At 37.4% G+C, this 23131-nt stretch overlaps 3 protein-coding genes across 6 annotated transcripts in view; 2 read left to right on the forward strand and 1 right to left on the reverse strand.

Moving 5' to 3' along the window:
- ci (cubitus interruptus) overlaps window positions 1-10525 on the forward strand; it is a 76338-nt gene extending 65813 nt beyond the window's left edge. The window contains exons 4-13 of one of the 2 annotated variants that reach the window (XM_066746950.1): window positions 1577-1774; window positions 3875-4140; window positions 5423-5677; window positions 5876-6040; window positions 6132-6296; window positions 6399-6818; window positions 6901-7434; window positions 7524-7781; window positions 7875-9151; window positions 9215-10525. In XM_066746950.1, coding sequence (XP_066603047.1) covers window positions 1577-1774; window positions 3875-4140; window positions 5423-5677; window positions 5876-6040; window positions 6132-6296; window positions 6399-6818; window positions 6901-7434; window positions 7524-7781; window positions 7875-9151; window positions 9215-9338 — 3662 coding nt within the window. In that variant the 3' untranslated portion in view covers window positions 9339-10525. Of the gene's footprint in view, window positions 1-1576; window positions 1775-3874; window positions 4141-5422; window positions 5678-5875; window positions 6041-6131; window positions 6297-6398; window positions 6819-6900; window positions 7435-7523; window positions 7782-7874 lie in introns of both variants that reach the window. The other variant, XM_066746949.1, reaches the window with a different exon arrangement.
- Window positions 10526-10546: 21 nt separating this feature from the next.
- Window positions 10547-18505, reverse strand: LOC136785721 (putative leucine-rich repeat-containing protein DDB_G0290503). 3 transcript variants are annotated; one of them, XM_066746953.1, is made up of 14 exons: window positions 18416-18505; window positions 15019-15915; window positions 14539-14935; window positions 14094-14443; window positions 13595-14026; window positions 13353-13526; window positions 13086-13289; window positions 12746-12997; window positions 12379-12665; window positions 12195-12297; window positions 11943-12128; window positions 11656-11875; window positions 10970-11499; window positions 10547-10880 (listed from the first exon to the last, which is right to left on the reverse strand). In XM_066746953.1, the coding sequence occupies exons 2-14, from the start codon at window positions 15895-15897 to the stop codon at window positions 10821-10823; spliced, it is 4074 nt and encodes a 1357-aa protein (XP_066603050.1). In that variant the 5' UTR covers window positions 15898-15915; window positions 18416-18505; the 3' UTR covers window positions 10547-10820. The 3 variants fall into 3 exon arrangements, with proteins under 3 accessions (XP_066603050.1, XP_066603048.1, XP_066603049.1); XM_066746951.1 differs by having other exon boundaries at window positions 10970-11875; XM_066746952.1 differs by having other exon boundaries at window positions 10970-11875; window positions 15019-15930; window positions 18416-18490.
- Window positions 18506-19547: 1042 nt separating this feature from the next.
- Window positions 19548-23131, forward strand: part of Gdap2 (ganglioside induced differentiation associated protein 2) — a 29132-nt gene continuing 25548 nt past the window's right edge. Inside the window, exon 1 of the mRNA XM_066724816.1 lies at window positions 19548-19784. The gene's annotated coding sequence lies outside the window, so the exon portion shown is untranslated. The remainder of the gene's footprint in view (window positions 19785-23131) is intronic.

Consider the following 23131-nt stretch of genomic DNA (forward strand, 5'->3'; position numbering starts at 1 on the left):
AGTTTGTGGGACATGTGAATAGTGGGGGGTGTAACGCGAAGTTAGCCGCGCCGATCGGAGTGACCGATTGGACCAATTTACATGTCTCAATCCCATGTAAGTAAGAATAGGAAGGGGTTGACTGTGGAGAGAGTTACTCTCGCATATTCATTAAGCTCGACGATGAAGGACCAACCCTTCCAAGATAAGATAACGGATTCGAAACACCCTCCTCCGCTCCCTTTTCCTTCACTATCCGCCAGGGATTCCATCGAGAGTCCTGTTTCGCAACTGCAAGGCCAGACTTTGTTGATTTAGAAGTCGATGGTAGCATTGCGAATTAAATTAAACGGCTCATTAGCTATGCGCTTGGCTAGCTTGTACCATCGCGCCAAAGTGAAGAGTAAAATTGTTTCGTATTTCTTCTCTTTTCCTGAGAGAGAACAAGGTCCGAATCAGTGATTTGAACAAAGTCAAATCCCTGTGAATGAGGCAAACGTGTCGTTTCGCAGCTTGATAATTTTTCGTATAAAACACGTATGGATGGATGTTCGAAGCGTCGATAGAAATTCGAAACCAGTCGCTATCGGCAGTTTTCGAGGAGTTTAAAAAATTTTGGGGCACGATAGCTGAAGCGGAAAGTCCAAGATGAAGCCGACTAGTCGAATAAACGTCGCAAATTTGATCATCGCTCGAATTAATAAACAGCAGCAGCACCATCAGCAGCAGTGGGGGAAGGGTCCTGAGGTTAAAGAGTAGACGTTTTAAAACGTTTTAAGAGAGGCCCAGGCACGTGAGGGGCGAAGATTTAACCGCGAGTAACTTTATACTCATTGTGCGTGAACGAGCGATCAACCAAGTGGAAACAGACGAGAGAAAAAAGGAGGCTCTTCAGGGTGCTGCCCTCTGTGTATCGCGTTGCTTCCCAAAAAGAAAACTCACCAAAAAGGATGAGGCTGTGATACGAGAGAAGAAATCTTTCCAAGAGTTACCGATGGGTAAACGATTTCCAAACGTATTCTAGCACTCGCGTTAACAGAATCTAATAAATTGCTAAATGTATCGAATACTATATAAAAATGGCTGAGACCCAAGATAGAAAGGAAGTTTGACAACAAATATGACACTTGATTAGTCACGGTAAATAAATGGGATAATGAGAAAAATTAGAATAATCCTTCGAGGAGGAAGAAACTGGAGTCAAGTTATAAGCGATGACCGTACACACGAGCCGCCACCACTAACTTAAGAAAGTGGTTTGTATATTACATCGTTGGCCTGCGGTTTCAGGCAAATCGCCGCTAAAACGTTCAAGCCGCAAGATCGGGCTTCTCTTTTTGCTTTTTCTTCCTCTTATACATTTCTCTTTTTGCGCAGTCCCTTCTTCTTTTTCTTCATCACATATTTCATATCGCAAAGCTTGGATCTTTCAGCTACCGATGATAATTATTCATCAATTATAGTAGATTTCAAAACTGAATATCAATAGCGCTGTTCTATATACATATATATAGTTACAATAATTTTGATGCACTCAGATGACATTAAAATATACCTCGATGGATGATTATTATTAATTATAATTTTTTTTCCCCAGTTTCAGCATCGTCGAGGCTAGGCAGTCCAAGGGCGTCCGCTATTAGAGCAAGCCGGAAAAGGGCATTGAGTAGTTCTCCATATTCGGACAGATTTGACATCGACAGCATGATCAGATTCAGCCCGAATAGTTTGGCGTCAATCGTCAATGGTTCACGCAGCAGTAGTGCCAGTGGTAGCTACGGCCATCTCTCAGCTGGTAATTAGTCTTATCATATAGTACATCAATATATGATTGATGCAATATGTTCTTTAATTATTCATCGATTTTTTTTCCACTAAATCCACACCAAAGCGTCAAAGAATTTAACCAACTTATTGCCAGGCTTTAAATGAGTCTTTCAACGAAACAACACTATTTTAGCATGCGCGCAATATTGATAAATCCATCGAAAAACTAATAAACCTGCGTCAATTAAGATTCCAAGGCTGGGCCAATAAGTTAGCCTTGCTTCTCGACGCACGTAGTAATGAATGGCAATGGTACGAGCCATGAATTTCGAGGATAATCAGTGAGACTACTTTCACGGGGTTAGCAAAATCATTTTTGGCATGAAAAACGAGAACTTTACGATGCCCAGCTCACGGCTCTTTGGATAATAATCGATCAACGTTTTGCAACGTCATTTAACGTTTTCTCGCTCGTTCTACATTTTCGTCGCTTTGATGAATGACATAATAAACGGCGGGCGACATATACCGATCACCTTTCAAGATTCTCCGGTCATTTTTTATTAATCGCTGCTGGTTGAGAAAAGTCATAAAAGACATTCGATTGATACTTTCGTTGCTAAAATTTTGCCTGAGACTGCTATTTAAAAGCGTGTGAAATTATTACTTTCAGTTTACTCCACAATTTTAAGGACCTCCTTGCAAGTTTTTTTTAATTAAAGAACGAACGGAGTAATTTTCGATTAAATGAAGTAATTAGCACATTAAAATTCAACGAGCGTTTCTGATTTTTCATTTTGTCGGTAGTGCAATCCCGATAGTCAAAACTCGTCTCTCGTTATATCCTGTTCTTAGGGACATCCCTTTCGTTTCACGATTCAGGTGGAACGGATCACTGCAGGATACTCTCCATTATATCTTTATATAATTTATGTTTTATTTTCATTGTTTACACTTCACCACACGTCCTTTAAGCAAACTTAAAGCTATAATCACACAAACCAATAAAATAATCCAAAAGGACGTACGATTCTTGAATTTTCTATCTTATATCCAGGAATTTTCCTTAACTTCCTTGCTCTAGATTCTTAGTGTCTTTAGATTGTATATATTCCATTTGTCATTTCGTGAGGTTCCCTCCGGATTGCAACTGGCAAAAGTGAAATATCAGTAGCGATTAATTAAGCCGGATGACAAATCTTTTTAGCAGAAAAGATTTATTTTTATAGTTGCTTCGGTATAGCGTGAAGCAAACTATATGGCTTCCCATAATTGAACAACTTTTTCAAGCTGGCTATCTGTACAGCAGGCTAGCCAATGAAATGATGCGAGCTTCTCGTAATTGCAAAGAATCGCGTCGCGTCTGTCGCGTGACGTAAAATCTCGCACGAAGACCCTCCTACGCCGAAACAGAAACCAGAAGAAAGTACAAACGCCAATCCTTTAACTCTTTACAAACATGCAAAGTGTGTTACATAATAGTACAATAAGCGTCGCAACAAATAATTTTGTCAAGTAAATACATATTTTTTGTTTTTATTAATTTCAATAATAAATTCTAACTACCTTTGATTGAAAATGAGATCTATGCTGTGACAAACGTGATAATAAAAATTGTAGCTTGTTAGCAACGTAATTAAACTGCAGGCTGTATCGATACTTCCTTTGCACTTGTCATCCGCCTTTAATTATTGCTGTTCCACGCAAACGAAAGGATTATCATTATTTGACAAAGGCAGGAAGGGTACGTCTGATAATAATCACTGTTTACTTTTACTTGTCTTCTTCCTGCGTTTCGAATGCATAACGAAAGAGAAAACAAATAATCTCGTAGTACAGACCTTTGGTTTCGTAAGAGATTGAAATGCAAGCTTGACTAACGTGCCGGAAGTCCGCCGTGGCGTGCTTTGACTATCGATTAAATAGACGCGGTCCGATTTCAATGTTTATTGATCATCCTGTATATTCTTCTTCGGGATTAATTATTATCAATTTGCATTAAACTATTATCACAGCTGTAAAATTGTTATCCGTTCAGTTTACTTGTATCCTGAAAATTGTTGATTTGATATTCGCGCCTAAAATCGTGATTTTATAAGAATGTAAAACGTTTAATTTGTGATTTTAGCGATGAGTCCGGCTTTGGGGATGCACCCAGGAATGGCACCTCATCTGCAACAACTTCAGGCCCATCTTCTCAGGAGTGCAGCAGCTGCAGCTTTGTTACCTCACACGCATCCCCTGCAACCACCTGCACCACCCCCACCACCACATCCCCATTCTCATCATGCTCATGGTCTGTCGCCACATTCCCAATTGTATCCCGGCGTACCACCTCATTCCACTGCTTCCGCATTGGGCCCTCATGCTGGAGGACTTCCGCCCAAAAGCGAGGTAAGCCTATACTCTTTTATAAACTTGTTAAAAAAATACTTTAATCGATAGGTGAAATATATATAAATATTTTCACGAAAATTTATGCTCTTCAATTGATTTTCTATAATTAAGTACGTGTCATCGATTATCAAAGACTGATTTCTCCTTCCGGTTGCACTGGCGAGATAGTAACTTGAGATAATATGGTGTAGTCGCAAAAAAAAAACAGGCACTATTTGTTTTTATTATTACCAATCGTGCCACAAGATATATGCTTACTGATAAATAATCGAACAGTGTTTTTGCACTCTTCTTTCTTAGCGATAGCAATGATAGGAGAAGAGAGGTGCAGTAAGGGTATGAGAAGGCTAAGAAGAAGAAATGGATGGATTGAATTACCTTTACAAGATCCTCGGGTTACAACCAATCTCGCGCACATTATTTCGCCCGATTTCTCCCCATACGACTTCTCCTCTTTCCAATCCTCATCACTCTTTCTTCTTTTTTTTCCTTCCTATACCACATCCCCTCATTTTGCGAAACGCGCGAAGATCCATCGAATACGGTTTGAAATTTTTACAAGTGAGATTTAATGAAAGAAGTGCATTGACAATTGATTATTTCAGTGGAAGATATAATATCACTGTTCGAGTCTCTTATTAGAGAAAGGAATTTTTATAATGACAGGCTTACGTACAAAGCCTCAGTGCACGCGTGTCCAATTGAAAATGAATGCACCAGACTTATGTCTTTATCAGTGCATGATCGCTTGCGAAAAAAATGCCACGGTTACCGAACAATTCAAGAGTAGCACAATCGTACCGGATAATTTTACAAGTTACAAGTGATAATTGCCAAATCGCGTGTGGCTGTTCTTGCAAAAACCCGCGGAGAAAAGAAAACAAAATTACACGTTAATGACGACCGGAAATGCTTTTACGATTTTCGGTAAAACTTCAAACGATCCATTTCAAACTTCAGCGGATTCGAGTTTGGAGCCGCGGTTGTCCAAACAACGAACGCCTAATTGATGTATACTTGTGAGAAAAAAGGTTGATGCTACTAACTTTTATGCGGTCTATAAAATCAGGATAAAAAATGAAGTGGAGGTTCATTAAACTACGGTTTAAAGAACGCTGTAATTTACAGCTTTGAAGCTTTAAAAAAGCTTCAGAGTTAATTAAAGACTTTCATGTTAAAACTGTATATAAAGACATAAAAATATCGACTCAATTCTTATTTGTATATATATAGGTACTCTTCGTTTATGAAATTAATTGGATGAATTGTAAACTCGTAGATAGCCGAATCCTGCAGAAAAGCTTCGGAAGCTTCGACGAGATCGGTAACTGCAGAAGCTGACACGTCATCTAGAAGAGTTTCGAGCAAGGTGAAAAGGGAACCAGCCACGACAACTACTACGACCACCACTACGACTCCACCGAGTCACCACCCTCAGGGCCACAGTCCAAGCGAGGATCTTCGTGATGAGCCCGGTGATTTCATCGAAACGAACTGTCATTGGCGTGACTGCGGCTTGGAGTTCCCCACACAGGTAAACAACTCTTTCACGCAGCTCTCTTCGAGATAGTTCCTTTCTTTATTTCGGTAATTGTCGACCGCAACAATGTTGTCCTCCATTGTACACAGCGAACTGAAATAAATTTAATGGGCCTTTCGCATGATCCGGGCAACTGTAAATTGCTCGAAAATACGTTCATAATTTAACTAAAGTTTTTGATAAATTGTACAGGATGATCTTGTGAAACATATCAACAATGATCATATCCACGCCAATAAGAAGAGTTTCGTTTGTGGATGGGAAGAGTGCTCGAGGGAGGAAAAACCGTTCAAAGCTCAATACATGCTGGTCGTCCATATGAGGAGACACACCGGGGAGAAACCCCACAAATGTACCGTAAGTATTGACAGCACTTGCTGTAATTTATTCTGGTAAAGCCTCTTAAGACTTATCATCCTATTGTTCCACATGGCTCTTCTTGCTACAGTTCGAAGGCTGTTTCAAAGCTTACTCCAGACTGGAGAACCTGAAGACTCATCTAAGATCTCATACTGGTGAAAAACCATACACTTGCGAATATCCAGGATGCAGCAAAGCTTTCAGCAATGCAAGTGATAGGGCTAAACATCAGAATAGGACGCATTCTAATGAGGTAACCAAGAAGAGGGCAAACCTTTCTTTTATTTCGTTGTATAATAAATAAAATATTTCAAACTATATCTATGTTAATGATGTCGTATTCATGTTTTGCTAGAAACCATACGTCTGCAAAGCACCTGGGTGTACAAAAAGATACACGGACCCCTCGTCGCTGAGGAAACACGTAAAAACGGTTCACGGTGCAGAATTTTATGCAAATAAGAAGCACAAAGGAGGAGGAGATGGCGGAGGAAGCGACGAGGCCGGTGCGGGTGGACACAGTCCCAGCAGGAGTGAAGACCTTCATCCGAAGACACCCAGCTTATCCAGTCCAAGTGTCAAGTCCGAAAGTGAAGCTAACAGCCCTCCCAGCATGATGCAACAGCAAGGTAGTCCGTTGGTTGGTGGCTGCAATGACGAAGTTGCCGGTGTTGCTGCACTAACTGCCGAAGGCGTTGCACTTGCGGAGGAGCCTTGGAACGAGGAGCCTGATGACTTGGATATCGCTGATTTGCCCGTTGCACTTCGTGCTATGGTCAGTACTAGCAAGGACTCTTGGATTGTATAATTCTTGCATTTCCATATGTATTTATAAGTCAATTCTTTTGCCTCGTCAGGTTGGAGGAATGGAATCCCAACAACCTCAGCACGCGCCACCGCCATCGTCGAGAAATCGCCTAAAGGGAAGATTAAATGTCAAGGGGATGTCCACCCTTCCCGTAAATGTTGGAGGAATTAGGGGAGCCCGCTCTGTTGGTCCACAGGGAAATATAGGAGATTTGAATAGAAGAATTACAGATCTGAAGATGGAAGGTGGTGCTCCAAATCGACAAACGAGTCTTTCGGATCTTCAGCTAAGACTTCAGCCACTCAGTGAACCAAGAAGAGACAGTAATAGTACGGTCAGTACTTACTATGGTAGCATGAGATCCACTGACTTTGGTAGTAGAAGAAGCAGTCAGGCTAGTGGGGTGAGCGCTGTGAGAATGGGCCCAGTAGGCCCTGGAAGCTTTTACGATCCTATTAGTCCTGGCACTTCGAGAAGAAGCAGCCAAATGAGTACGACTTCCGGTAGAATTAACCCACCGAGTCATCTGCAGGGATACTCTACTAGCAACTTGGTCGTTCAAACTCAGAATATGTCTCTTCAGGTATGTCTATCAGCATTTAAGAGCTTAAGACTGAAGCATGTTTTTACTTTCATTCATCAATACTCAATGGAATTTTTAAATGTTTTTAGGGGATCCAGGGAATGCCGAGTGATTGGTCTGGTCCAACGGGACACTGCGCGCAACCTTCAACTGATAGAAGAATGTCCGAGCCAGCCAGAGGCCATCAAACCCAACGAGCTTCACCACCCATGCCACCCAGACCACGATCAGCCCAATTACCAGAACTTCATCCTAATCAGGAAGTCGTGTTGGACGAAGTTGGGGAGGGAGAAATGGTAGAAAATAAATTGGTCATTCCTGATGAAATGATGCAGTACTTAAATCAAGTAAGTTCGATTTTTCCTAACACGGTCATATGATTTCTCTGCTAAATAAGAGTATAAACCAATATTTTTTTTTTTTTTTATTATCACTTGTAGGTTCAAACAGGAGGGAACAATTATCGTGGCAGTCCCTTGCCAATTTGTCAATCACCTATATGTACAAACCCACTGCATTATCAACGTCAAATGCAATCCACTTGCAATTACAACCAATCGCACCAACAGAATTGTTATCCACCTCAGCAGTCGTCGCAGCAAACGTGCAACAATTATCAGAATACATCGCCAGTGCCATACAATCAATGCCCCAGCTCAAGATCAAACCAATCTTCGTCTCAGTACTGCCCACCTCAAAATTACGGTAGTCAGACAGGTAGTGGTCAAGTAACGAGTCCTATTGCAGGACAGGTGATGTCCCCTGGTTCGCATTACGCTCCCAGCCATATTAGTGATCAACCAATGACCTCACCAGCAGCAGGAGCCTTGGCACCTCAACACGCACCTCAAAATCTTCCACAGAACTCGGCTCAATTAACGAGAAATTGTCCTCAGGACCATATGCACCATAATTATTATTCTGGCTATGGCTGCCAAGGTCAAATGAATGCTAATTGTCCGGCAAGTATAAACGGTCAAAACAATCATCACTCCAATCAAACATGTTTACCTCAAAACCACGCTGGAATGGGACAGCAGCAATGCGTTCCAATGCGCCAGACGACGAACTGTCAACCACTATCTCCACATTGCGGCCAGCAGGCAGCTGGGGCTAACCCAACTGCTATCAATCATGTAAATGCTCAATGTGGACCAGCCAACCAATGCTCTAGACAAATGACGACGCCCAATGGCCAATTGTCAGCTATGCATACTGACCAAACGATGATAGCAAATAACCAATGTGCCCCAATGTCGCCTCATTGCTCTCAGCTTAACGTAGCAGGTCAGCCTAAGAGCACGAGTAACATGAGCACTCTTCAAGGTTGTCAGCAGCAAAGCCAACCACCTTCTTCAATAACTCCGTGCATGCAGATTGGCACTTGTGGACATCCCAATGGTAGCCATAGGCAAAACATGCCAACGGATGCTACTCTAGCCAAACGAACATCCCCTCAGCTCTGCTCGAATCAGCAAACCTGCAGGATACAGCATCAGACCTGTAGCCATTCCTGCCAAGCGCGCTCCAATCAGTCCAACCATCAACAATTTAGCTGCAATTGCCAGTGGGGCTATGGAGGAGAACAGTGCTATCACGAACAGCATGGATCTACGTTCCCTGAGATCCAGTGCAGAGATATCAGCCAATCCCAGCAAGGCTCCCCAGTAAAACCACCACAGGGAATGAGACAAGACTCTTACAGGAGGACTCTGGAGTACGTTCAGCAATGTCGAAATTGGTCAGGCAATGCTCAAACTCATGAAACTAATGTTTCTAGCTCCACTCATCCAATGTCCCTGCCCCAACCTCTGCCCGCAAGTGCCAATATGGTCATCAACGACATGACGTCCTCGCTCAGCTCGTTATTAGAAGAGAATAGGTATTTGCAAATGATCCAATAAGATCGATCTTTGAAATGTAAACGCGTAACCTATTCATTGGTCATCGTTCGGAGAACAATCTAAACAAGGTACAACGAGCGTCTAACGAATAGATTTGTCAGGTTACCTGCACTAATAAAATACTAATTTTTATATTTGTCATGGGAGCAATCCTGTTACCTTAAAAAACATTATTGTCACATCTTGAATGCACAGCTTTAAGAAATGCATTTACACATTTTTGTATAAACTCATTGTTAATGTGCCTTACGTATGTATGCTGTGCATGCCAATCGTGCCTCTATTTATTTTTGTTTTTCGATATTACTTTTTCCAGTGGAATCCAAGTATAAATTAATTCGTAGGCCTACTAAAGAATAAACGTGTACGTCATAGTACATCGGAAAGCGAGGAAAACTATGAATTAATTATGCAATGGCTCGTACAACTATTGCAAGTAATCTATTATTCGATTGATATCCTAAGGATACGAGATATTTTTGAAAAGTATTTTAAGTCAGCCTTTGTAGATATAGCTTATACTTTTATCTTCGTACAAGCTACTAGTTACTCAAAGTGTGCCAATATATTTGATAATTATCATTCATTGATCTTCGACTCAATAGTGTACGGCGTACACTGTGATATGTGCGAAAAATAGATTACCGACTAAATTTATAAGACTTGTACAAGTTCTTTAGCGTACAATGTTAGAAACAAGATTATATGATGGAGACTTATCATGTAAGTAAAAGGCCAATATTAGTTGATAGCGTATGTAGATAAAATCTTAAGAGATCAATATAATTGAAGATGAATGTCAGAGAATAGTCATATAAGACAGTTGTGAGAGCGCGCATGCATGTGTATCGATATTTGACATTATTAATTATGTAAAGAGACTTAAAATAGATTTATACACTGCCGTTTTCAACGTTAACTCATCCAGTGCCTTGAGTAATAACTATAAAATGGTGAGTGCTTAGAAAACTTTAGACCTATATCGAGTCCAGAACTGTTTTTGTTATACAAATAATTTTGTACGAATTTTATTAATCTACGATATAAACCTGTGGACAAATTTTGTGAGTAATATACACGTGTTTCGTATACTTAGATTGTAATCAATGCGAGAACGAGAAAGTTTCATGAAGCATCTCAAAAAATCTACTGCCTGAAAATTGTTAATTATTTGAATAATAAATGATATCAACCCTATAATTTTTCATTACATTTATTTCATCCTAATTAGTAGATAAATAATTACATTTATTTACATATGTAGGAACAGCAACAAATATTTGCAGCCCAAGTACGACACAAACTACGTGCAATACATTATTTTGCAACAAAATTATTGCATGTCTTTTACATTAAAATTGAAATACATTTTAAAATGCAATACAATTAAAAATTATATAAGTGTCGAGTTCTTTGAAGATCTTTATTGTTTTCTTAACAGAGAAAGAAATGAATATATATATATAGAAAGAATATTTACTACTAGTCCATTTTCCTTGATTCTTCCTCTTCATTTTGTCTTTCGGAAGCTGATTCAGATAGCTAAAAACAATGTTGGAGAAAAAGAACATAATCGATAAAATAATAAGAATATCTTCATATACAAATATTATTAAAGTAGTTTTGAATACCTGAAATGAAAAGTCCGAAAGATTAGTTTGTAAGCGACGAGCTGGTAAAACATCCGGCATAGGTGGAGGGGTAGGAGGCTCGCCATAAGCCTCGTGAAGTTCCTCTAATCTCGTGCTGAGTGCTGATCCTCTCAGACTCGTAGCGTTCATTTTCTTCATCAACCAGTTTGCCTGTTCTTCGAGTCTTTTCAATCGGTCAGCTCTCGCAGCCAAAACATCTTCGTGCGTCCTTGATACTGCTTTTATATTTGATTCCGAAGCCTTACAATCTAGCGACGAAGATGCTGAGCTTTCCACTTCGCTCTCTTTCGCAGCCGAAGAGCCTGGACATGCTGTAGTTCCAATCGACTCGGTTATTCTTAATGAAAATTCTTTCACAGTTTCCAAACTTGACGACGAGTCTATCGATATACTATCGGACTCACGATTCTCTATTCTCACTGGTTGATCTCTAACAATGTCTTCCATAACAATATGATTCTCTGCCGAGGAACTTGCTGATGCGGAGTAATTCGAAGCTGCACCGAAAACTGGATTAAAAACTTGATTAGCTGATCCCGTGATTAAGGAATCACTGAATTTAATTGGTTTTGTAATTGGTGGAAAGGGTCCGATAGAAAAAATTGATATTTTACTAGTCGTAGCTTCAGAAGTAGTCATTTTAGTGTCTAGATGATTTTTCTCACCCGATATACATTTTGCTCCCGTATTATCTGAAGCAGACAGACCATCTGATGCTAATTCAGGAGCAGCATCTGTTTTATCTGTTGATTCCAGATTATCTGTATCTTTTTGCGAAATATTTTCTTGATTTTCCAACTCAGGTTTCCCATCCATCCTTATTAAATTTTCAATAACATTTGTCAATGCTCGATCCAAAGGATCCAATTCTTCATTTTGATTTACCTGCAAACAAAATTATTGATAGTGATAGCTATTTATTGTACTAAATATATTTATAATTATTACAAACTTCTTTTTCTAATTCAGAAGAGTTTTCGGAGGCATCTAGGTCAACTTCCATTTCATCTAATTCGATATCAGTTTCTGGTGTGCAAGTTCTTTCTTTTGAAACTTCAGAATTAATTTTTGATTCGGATAATTCAGTGTCCGTTGGTTGTTCAGACTCAGTATCTGGACTTGGGGCTCTGAGACCTTCCTGAATATTGATATATTTCATTTAATTAATTTTTCACAAAAATGAAAATAGTCTTTGTTTACAAACCTTTCGCGTTCTTTTCCTTTTTTCAATTCTCAATCTTCCGTCAACTTCCTCGTCGTCTTCATCCGTATCATCTCCACGTTCATCACTGAATCCACTTTCTCCGCTATTCAAAGATATGATAAAAATTTATGGAATTATATTTACTAATTTATATCGATTAATTACAAAGTACTTGTTGATTTACCTATTATTAAATGAGTCCCGAACAGCCAAAGCTTTCCTTGCAGCAAATTCACGCCTCAAACTTCTCCATTCTATTTCAGTATTTGTATTCTTCTGTCTAGCTGACTCCCACTTTTCTCTACAATATTCTAGCTCCTGTTTCAATTCCTGCAACATTTTTCTCTTTTGCTGTAACTCGTATCTAAGGATCTGTTCGTGGGTATGTAATTGTTGATGTTGGGCTTGCATTCTGCCAACAATATTCCATGTTTTGCTCAATTCTACAGATACCATAGACAGCCTCTTTTCCTAAATTAAAGCATGGGGATTGAAGAAAATGACTAAATTTGAGACTCTAGATAAGACGAATAAACGAATTCAATTTTTACCTGTTCACCTAATTTACTTTCAAGATGAAAATTCAATTGTTTCATACGGTTCATTTCTTTCTCTAAATGTTTCTTTTCCAAAATTAGCTCCTTTAGTCTAATATACGTTTTACTAACGGAAATTACCAATCTCGGCCCAGCTGGAGTATCAACCGATTTGTAACAACTATTCGGGTCTGAAGATGAAGCGACAGAGGGACTTGGTGTTCCAGCTGCATGACAGCTAAGTAGTTCCATCAAAACGCGCCATACCTATAGTTTTGAATACTAATTATTTATGAATTGCGAAGATAGGTATAAAGTATCAAAACAGCATTTGAAAGCTAAAAGATTCACTTACTTTTGGTAAGTTATTGGCAATATCTTCTCCCTGTATATCATCATCTTTTCTATCAGACTCACTTTCCTCGGTAACTTCCTCATTATTATTTTGAACAGCCTTTTTACCTTCAACCTGTTCCACTAAATCCAATAAAAGTTTTGGAAGCGCTGCTGCTTCGGTTCCTTCTTCTCTGGCCATTTCGCTTATCAATTCATGATTTTCCTACGAGTATAATAAAAATGTTAAAATGATTTCTGGCTATTATCAATGACATTGACACTATACCTGTAGCAATCGAGTAAGCTTATCAAGGTCCATATCTGCAGAAGAAGCACCGAGCAACATTTGTGTGAATAAACTATTTATAAGGGACATTTGATTTTGCAAATCCCGACAATCTGCTTTTGTCAATCCCAATTGGGATTCTAGACTTGAAATTTCAGTATCCTGAACGTCGATCTAAAGACAAAAAATGGTATCAGTTTAGGGTACTTCTATTTCGTTTGTTTTAAAACTAATAAATATACCTTTCCTTCAGCTTTCTTCAATTCTTCCTCAAGGCCTTCAGACTTTTTCAAGGAATGTTCAAGCTTTTCTTTAACATCGACTAATTCTTTAACAGTAGACTCTCTTAATTCTGACAAAATCTTTAACCTTTCATTATAAAGATTCTTCAAATTATTGATATTCTCCAGTTGACGTTCACATTCAGACTTTACGTCATCCTTCACATTCAAAAGAGATTTATTCTTCAACCTTACCAGAATCTGAGCCAGCTGATCCTTTAATTGATTGGAGCACCTTTCTCTAGAGTATAAGCCTTCTCTCGCTTTACTCGTTACTTTTGCCAAGTATTCGATTCTTTGCTTATTGGAATCCGGCTCAGACTCCAATTTATACCGCAGATCATCTATCTTTTCTATTTGGAATCTAATGTCATTTCTCAATTCATCCGAGACCTATTTAACAATTCATACATATAAGGTGTTTTATTTTCCAATTAATTATAGAATTTCTGGAGTTTACCTTTAAAATACTAGTCAAGCGTTGAGCTTCCAAACGTTTAAGCTCTTCCTCGTCTTCATTCTGTCCTTCATCATCTGTTCCGAGATTCTTACAATCAGGATTGATCCTCGAAGAACTTTTCGGAACCGATCGATAATGCTCCAACTCCCTGGTAGTTTTCAAATGAGCGTCTCTTTCAGCATCCAGCTCTCGCCTTAATCTCTCCATTTCCGACGAGACTGCAGCTATTGCCTTTTGCCTTGCTTCTCTTTTCAAAGATAGCTCTTTCTTGAACTCCTCCAAATTGTTAACTCTACTGGAAGATGCATCACCTAATAAAGCCTCTGCTGAGCTAGCAACATCTGCGATTTCTAAAAATCAAAATTTTCTTTCAACCTGCATTTTATGCTTCAAGTATTTCGTATCTTTTATTGCCATATATATGTAGGTATATATATATACTTACCGACGTCCTCGTTGATTTTGACAATACTATCATCATCTTTAGATTCAGTCTTCATAGTCTCCTTCAGTCTTTGAATTTCAATCAAGGCGTCATTCAAGGCCCTTGATTGTTTACTTTTATTCGTCACTTCCTCAGACAATTGCGCCCGAAGTTTCGAACTGGTCTCACTCTCATTACTCAAAATTTTTTCTTTCTCCAATTGCGATTTCTCCAAATCCTTTTCCAAACTGGAGATCCTCGCTTGGGCAGTGTCACTCTCCAAGTGGTAAGCATTCAGCTCTTCCAATAACCTCTCGACTTCCTTCTTTGCTTTATTCAAATCCCTTGACAGCTCATCGTATTGCTTCTCTCGTTCGTTCAAACTCGATTCTATTTTTTCGCAATTTCCTTGTGAAATCTATAAATAAAAAATATCATTAATAATAATAAATCACCCAATTGTGATTAGCAAGAAAAAACTGGTAGCATCGCAAAACACACCTCGTAATCGAAATTCAACTTTTTAATCATATTTTTCTGATCCTCCAGATCGTTGATTAACTTTTTATTCAAATTCTCGTATCCCAATCGATCAGCTTTCAATCTTTCGATCTCTCTCGAAAGTCTGAGAATCTCTGCGGTCATTTGCCTGTTAGCTTCACTCAGACTGTCGTCGACTGTCGTTAAACTTGCCTCGCTCTGAATTTCATGCGGTACGAAGCAAGAAGCGTCCACGAGATTTATCACTTTTTCAGGTACGTTGACAGCACTTTCCTCGACTTTACTATTTATCGTTTCACAAGAATCTGTCAAAGTGTGAGTATTATCATTATTGTATTCCGTGGTTTTAACTACACTATCAAGCCTTTCTACTCTGCGTCGAATTCTTCTTTCCTCCTCGTCGGAAGAATATCTCGACCTCGACGAATCTTGTCTTTCCAAAATTTCTTCCAATTTGGCCAATCGGAATTTGTGTCTCCCATTTTCATTCTTCGTTTCTTCAGCTTCAGCTTCGAGCCTCTGGCGAAAATTTTCCAACTCCTCTGTTTCATCTTTTATCCCTTCTCTCTGGAATTCTCGAAGCTCCAATTGAGGGTTGTCCTTGCAATCCTTTCTTTCCACGAGGTCCTCTTCATTTTCTCCAATCGTTCTATCAGCATCGCTCAGTCTTTGCAAAACTTTACTGAGCTCTTCGAATCTTTTTCGCGAATCTCGTTCCTTGGCTAGCTCAAGGTAAAGAGACTCCAAATGAGTTAAAGCTGAAGCATGTGCGGTTGCTAATTGTTGATTGGCTGTGGCCAATTGCGAAATGATTCGCGTGAGCTCGTGGTGATGTTGATGTTGCTGCGCAAAGGAAGGGTCAACCTGCCAACCTGTCATTTGTGCGCTGTATGCAAGCTGCAATAAAAATAACTGGACCAATTTTCCGAATTTACAAGGTCGTACTTATTTCAATCTGCTTTCAATACTTTTAAATAATTACGAACGTTATATCTCAATATACTGTTTATGAGAGTGACATAAAATTCAGCAAAACAGTATCTAATACTAAATGAAAGGGAGATTACAAAAGCATTATTTGTGCCTGTTTTTTGTTTCTTTTGTTTAAATCCGTTGTTGAATTTTAGTGCGGTATAAAAATACTACAATTTTATCAATAAATATCGATGAAACTATTTTTAATTTCTTGATCCCTAACAATGCGTCATTGTTATTTGGGGATACAGTCATCAACTTGGCATCGACTGATCAACAGGGACAGGAATTTTGCTATAATTTTAATGAATGTTAGCAGCATTGCCAATGAGTATTACCATCAAATATAGTAAGAGTTCTAATGTGTAAAATATAAACGAAATACGTCAGCAGTATCGCGTGCTTTTCCCATTTATCGTCAACGTTTAAAATTTATTGGAATAGGCTATAAAATTGAATACAAAAATATTCTAAATGATTTTTTCAAGTTGTATAAGTTTTGTTTTAAGACGCAGTACTTCTCCGTGATGAAAAGTAATATTCTTAAATTAATGTACGTGTCATTTTAAATAGATAAAAACTGCTAGTTAAGTTTTCTTGACTACTTTGGTGGTAAAGCTCGCAGTATGCAAGAAGAAGCCCTATGTCGATCATGGCACGTGATCGCTATCGATTATTGTAGAATTTAGTTTTCGTTGCAGTGACTCAGCGTATTCTCCGGGAAAGCTCACAGTCACCATGAAGTTAAAGCCACTCTGGAGCGTCGCCAGCAGCAACCAAGACAAAAGCGAGCTTTTATTCGGAATTATTCGTACAGTCCTATTTGTTTTAAGAATAAAGCGCATTTTTTTCTCGTGCCAGTGCAATTTTCTTTTATATTCGTTGCCTTGAAAGGTGAGCTTCAAAGCTCCACTGTAGCTGACTATTCAACAGAACTATATAGTTATTTCTTTTTTCAATGACTACCTCAAAGAATCAGCTTTATATAGATTATAATTTTAATACTTTATTTTTCATTTTCCCCGATCTTGATCATTTTTTGTTATACATTTTTTCAGCTAGCATTTCAACTATTTCAAGTCTAAATAGACATCAGACAGGCTAAAAATCTTCTTCTGAGAGAAAGAGAGAAAGTAACACCCGTTAGTGCGAATTGGCTTTTAGACAGAGCTTTTCTCGATGCGGACACTGTTCCTAGAAATTTTTCAGATAACGACGGCTGCGTTGTTTTCTTTGAACTTCTAAGGGGCTCCAAACCAATCGGAGAATGCAAATCTACCCTAATAGTACTCATATTCAATCGTGCACTTCCTCTCGTTTTCTTGGTTTCGGCTAAATAAGTACACATTTGGAACTGCTAGTCCTTTAAAACCGCCTCGAGTACGTGTCGAATGCTCCAACGCATCAAAATAATACTAATGAATTTTATTTGAAAAAAATAATATAATTTAATACAGTATTTACTCAAGTCAGTTATTCGCGACTTAAGTAAGTGACAGTTCCTGTCAATCTGGTTGGATTAGAAGCTATTTTGCTTATAGTGGCATCATTGGCTGAATTTACGGACTGATCAAAGAAAAGTCTTTGAATCAATGGGGTCGTCTTTTATTTTTAGAAGCAGGATTCTACTCTTCTATTTTTTCCTCTTGGCTCATTAATCTCTCGAACAAACGTTAGAATTTTATTTTAAAACTTCTATTTAAAGCAATTTGTTTAATACTTTTCCATTATTTTTGTTCATGCATTATATTATAGCTTAATTCTAAGGGAAAACATTGTTCGAAATTTGGTAAAAAATTGGTAAATTTTTGTTGCGCGATTTGTTCTGGTTGGTTTGGAAGCACGAGGTACGAGCGTACGTCGCGATCTAAGAATAGACTGATCCGTGATCGAAAACGCGTACGTAAATTTAAGCTAAACCGAAGAAAACAAAGGAAAAGTAGCTATACTATTTAAACTTCGACCAACCGTCAATCCTTTCTAGCAGAAAGATTTGCAGCATTAAATTAATCGCTACCGATACGCGATTAAACTAAAGAGAACTCTAGTAAATCCGAATTAGAGGAAGATTTATTTTTTCTATAAATTAAAATAAAACATGGCATTGATAGAGAGCTGAACGTGTTTGTAAAAAAATCTCTGGTAATATTCAAATTTAAAGAAAACAAATAATCAAACATTTCTAGGAATGGTCTTCAGTGAAATAAATAAAGAGCAAAAATAACTTTCACTTTTAGTACATCCGCTACATCCAGCTAACTCAAATTGTTATAAAACTGTAATTAGTAAAAGTTAAAAATAATTTATTTCTACAAAAAGCAATTTATTTCTAAAAAGAAATAACTTTTAAGAAAATGAAAATATTTAAGTGGAAAAATATACACAATTTTAGTATATTTTGTTTTAACCGGATGTTACTTACAGCTGTTCACTGGAGAAACAGTAATGTCCTCGAGTATGACTGCTTCTTCTTCGTGATCGAGTTGACTACTTGCCTACCATCGTCTTTCGCAGCCGTCTGTAAACTTCTCTAAAAATATCGACGCAGAAAACACAGAAAGTCAAGTTGACGTCCAAACCAGCGCAGACGCAAAGCTTTTTGAATTTTACATTTTCCGTCATTTAATATTCGTTTTTGTTCTGTAAAAAATGGTTATACTTTATATTTACTGTTTCTTAAATTTTTGCTAGTTTCATTACTTGGCCCTGCAAATACTAGAATCGGAAATATAGAAATGTAAAAATAAATATTTATTGCTTAAAAACTGTAAATACTTAGGATTATTTTATCGCGCAATAAGCTGTGTAAAATTAATTTATTGTGTAATTTCATTTTAATTTTAACAACAGATGGTTTTGCCGCTTTGTGTCACAGCTTCCTTTTCAACGCCATCTGTTGATTTAAAAGAAAAGTATGTAGCCAGGGCAAAGATTTGCGCGTTAATTATTATGATTTAACAAAAATGAGTCAAAGTCAGGTTTAAATAAACGATACTATCTTAAACGAAATTAATATTATTAATCATCGGTACACGCTACACATTCAACACCGTGTAATGTATTCTATTTACTTAATTATAGCTTAAATAGTTTTGTATCTTTCAAGTAACAACACGCAAATTTCTATTAGTTTTTAAAGAGTAAAGTTTGTCATCGTTGTTGAATTTAAGAATCAACTGAGATGAAAATGGAAAAATTTGTAAAACGATGGATGCTAAGTTTTCTAAAGAATAACTTTTACTAAAAGTATTTAATTCTTTGAGACTGAAATAATTGAATGAGAATATAAAATGCTTTCTACAATATTCAAAAGTTTCAGCAATTGAAAAACGACGTTTATTGTGAAAGAACATATGCGGATATTAGAATTTTACCGCCAGAAAAGAGTATAATGGCCGTGATAGTTGCGCATGCGTAGTAAGACCAAGGACTCATCAGGGATTGGTGAGAAAGGTTGCCAGGAATTACAGTTAGATCGCGCGCTGATCGCTGGGGTTCGAAACTGACAGTGTCATCGAACACGGAGTATCTCTGTATTCCGTGGTGACTGGTGATCTTCTCTTCGTGTTCAGTTTCTGCTCGTGCACGAATGCGACGAAACGTCCGGGCATCTTGGCGGGTCTTCGCTAGGAGCTGCTCCCACGAGACCAGCTCAGGATCAAGAAAACGCAGGTGACACGTCCCAGCATCTTTCTTGTTAAGAAAACACGGTAATCCTAGGGAATCAAGGACGACGCTCTGTCGAATAGCCTGCAAATTTATTCAACGCCTGACAGGCGAATATTGCCAAGGTGAGTCCAGCTGGCAAACGTGCGTCGGCGCGATATACACGCGGTCTCGACACTTTTCACCTATCATCAACTATTTTCTCTTACCAATATCTCCTGCAAGGATGCACTATATACCAAATTATCTTTCCAGCATTTGGCCTTATGTCTGTCCCTTTAATCAAAACTCTGCCACAATTGATTTTTCATGCTCAGCTCCATTCTCGTTCCCTCTAACTTCAATCTTTGTCCCTACGCGTTGCTGTTTGATGTTTTCCTTCAATATTTACCTTTCCCATTTAGTATTTTTAATTAATTTGAAAAGTCATTCAATATTTGCTTGCTTTATTTCACTACTCTGCTTTATTTATTAAGAATTTAAACTACCGATTTCAAGTATTGAATTTTCGTATTACCTTTGGAAACAGCATTTTTCGTGTAGATATTTTATACGGAAATTCTTTATTGAATTCCAATATTTTATTTGAGAATATCATAAGAAATTCCAAGCAATAAATATGAATCTCTCTGGACTTATTGCGCGTTGCTATCTCACCAGTTTCTTTGTGTTCATCAGCAGCTCAGCTGATGCAGAGATTTAAAGCTGAACTGTAACTGCGTTAGCGGAACGTCGCTTTACTCTTTAAAAAAAAGATAATGCATTTTATTAGTAGAAAACATGTGTTCCATTGAACAATTTATATTGTTATCAATATCTGTATTATCATTTGTTATTCTTATTGTTATTTTCGTCCAACGAAAACTTACTAAAATAATATAATTATGCCAATTTAAGTTATCAATTATCATACTACAATCGTGCTGATATACCTAAACCATAGTGTATACTTTATATATATATATATATATATATATATAAAAAATAATCTATAACGTTAAAGGTCATATATTTTATGAAAACAAAAACAATTTTTTTAAACAATGTAGATTACATATATCTTCTTAGGTTTAAAAAGCAATTAGAAGGAAAATCGTTTATTGTATTCAGGTGCGCTGAATTTAAATATCGATACAACACATCTGTATAAACTAAATGAAATTCTGAAATACGTTACCTGGTCATAATTTTAATTTGTTAATGTTGATAGGATTTTATTGGTACTACATTATTATAACGTATAATTAATGAGACTATCCGTGGAATATTTACACATGCACGCTACTAACAAAGTATGGTAAATACCAGCAGATGTGCCACCAAATGATTTATATCAATGATTTATTTTGTCACCTGCATTAGTTTAGACCAGTTTTTAAAATCATTGACTATTTCTCTTATAAACATTAAAACTCAAGGTAGTCAATAAAAGACAAAAGATATGGAGACACCAAAGAATACAACAAAAATTTTTCATAGTTTTCTATTCATGTTACAGCCTTTTGTCTGTAAATGCAATAATGAATTCCCTTTCATCTTCTTTCAATTTTTCACACTATTTCGACACTGTGATCAAAGATCATGGATGAAATTTTCATCATTCAAAGCCATACAATTCTTTTTCCCTTTTCTCTTGCTCTGTTACCAACTTTCCACACTACTCCCCTTTTCTTTTCTATATCTCAGTCTGCACTCTCCAGTGGCAAGTTCGACCCGTTCGATAATTCGTGTCGTGCATTCGCTGCTTCCTGGCATCCCTGTTCTCAGCCAACCACCCGATGACCTCCTCTATAATGGGTAGCAAAATACACTTATGTTTACAAAACTGTCATTTACAAGCTGTGATTAATACTATCACTTACATAAAAATATTCATTTTAGCAAACGATAAAAGTTACCCGGTATAAACTGAACAAAACCAAATGTTGCAACTATCCGTAGATAATTTTGCATACCATTAATCTTCTACATACCTGATACAGCTTAAAAGTTATGTACCAATACATGAAAGCGTCATTGAAAAACAATATCTTTTTCATACTTTACCTTATACGTCTCTTTTATTATTCTTATCATTATTAATACCTTATCAATTTTTTCTTTAAGATTATTAGTAATTCTAAATTAAAAATTTTAAGTAAATGCTTAATTTTGAAAATTTTTACCTAGTAAAGCATTTCAATTCGTAAAACCCGATTAATATATTTTCTTCTGGCATCAAAATTCACAGGTTTCTTTTTCATCTTGGGACAATTATTTCTCGGACTACTTATCTATATTTACGCGTACATTTTATTGTTTGATTTTTTTTCTCTGTATTTTGACGTCGGAAATTCGTAATTTTGTTCGCATCGTCGTTATGGATCAGCAGATAACAGATTTGTGCTCTTCCATTGGGATAATAACCCAGGGCATTCAAACGAAATGACACTATACATTGTACGCTAGCAATACAAAATATTTCTCTTCAGCTGCAATAATGAGTCACTCAGAAAACACAATACGTACGAGAAAGAATTGAATATATTTTATACTTTTAAAATCATTCATGCTTTCTATCATAACGTTATCAAATACATAATTACAAAATTTCTGTACTAAAAGGAAGTAACAAAATTACAGCTAACATCGGAAATTATGAAGTTAGAAAGATTAAAATGATAATGAAATATTAGCCACGAGAAGCTATTTATAAATGTGAATAATAACAGTTTAAATATTTCAGGTATTTAGAAAGCGGGTTAAAATCCATTAATGAAAATTGGTGCTCCAAATAGACCTCGAAACATGGAGAATTGGAAAAGAGTACATGAAAAACAATTCATATCTATGTTTATTTTCGACTACTCTTTCTAAAGCAAACAGGAAAAGATGCACCTCTCTTAATTGGATTTATAAGTGTACTAGCATTGCGCGATAAAATAAATCGACTACATACAGAGAGTAAGATTGGTAGAATTTTTTCTTGCTGTAAGGTTAGTACGTGCATTGGCGCTTGGATCGTGAGGTCGTTGACCCCGAATACAGGTCGTTACGTCGTCGACGTTAAATTAATAATTTTGTTCACATTGAGCGTTAGGGTCGCTGTTTGAATGTATAGCAAGTGCATGTAAACGATCCATAAAAGCAGTTAGTGCCAGCTAACGGGTGCACTTTGCAGCCACTTGGAATCATACAATGTACTTGAGGGTATACAAGTAATACGCTTGGATATGAATCTTCCATTGCTTTCATTTGGGCCGAGTAAAATTCTTGAAAATACATCCGAAAGGACCTGTTGACCCTGGTACATGTACAAATTCGTCGACGATGACTCAGCTGTCCAAGGTTCGCACTTCTTCCTCCGCGAATTATTCGCGATATCATCGCCACTCAAATTCCACATACGCTACAGTCTCCAAAAATCTTTGAATGACACTCGTAGAATCCAAATTAACATTTCTTTGCAACGATCTCTGCTGAAGAGAATTGA

The sequence above is a fragment of the Prorops nasuta genome, unplaced genomic scaffold, assembly GCF_024137725.1.
Source record: "Prorops nasuta isolate Cenicafe-Biocafe unplaced genomic scaffold, Cenicafe_Pnas_1.2 PNAS00003, whole genome shotgun sequence".
NCBI classification, from domain to species: Eukaryota; Metazoa; Arthropoda; class Insecta; order Hymenoptera; family Bethylidae; genus Prorops; species Prorops nasuta.

Bases quoted from the DNA above. Each gene is read 5' to 3' on its own strand.
- LOC136785721 (XM_066746951.1), bottom strand. From the start codon at position 15,897: ATGACAGGTTGGCAGGTTGACCCTTCCTTTGCGCAGCAACATCAACAT. The intron at 12,666-12,745 runs GTAAAAATTGAA...GCTTTAATTTAG, and splicing joins AAAGTAAATTAGGTGAACAG to GAAAAGAGGCTGTCTATGGT. The intron at 10,881-10,969 runs GTATTCAAAACT...CATTGTTTTTAG, and splicing joins TTTCGGACTTTTCATTTCAG to CTATCTGAATCAGCTTCCGA.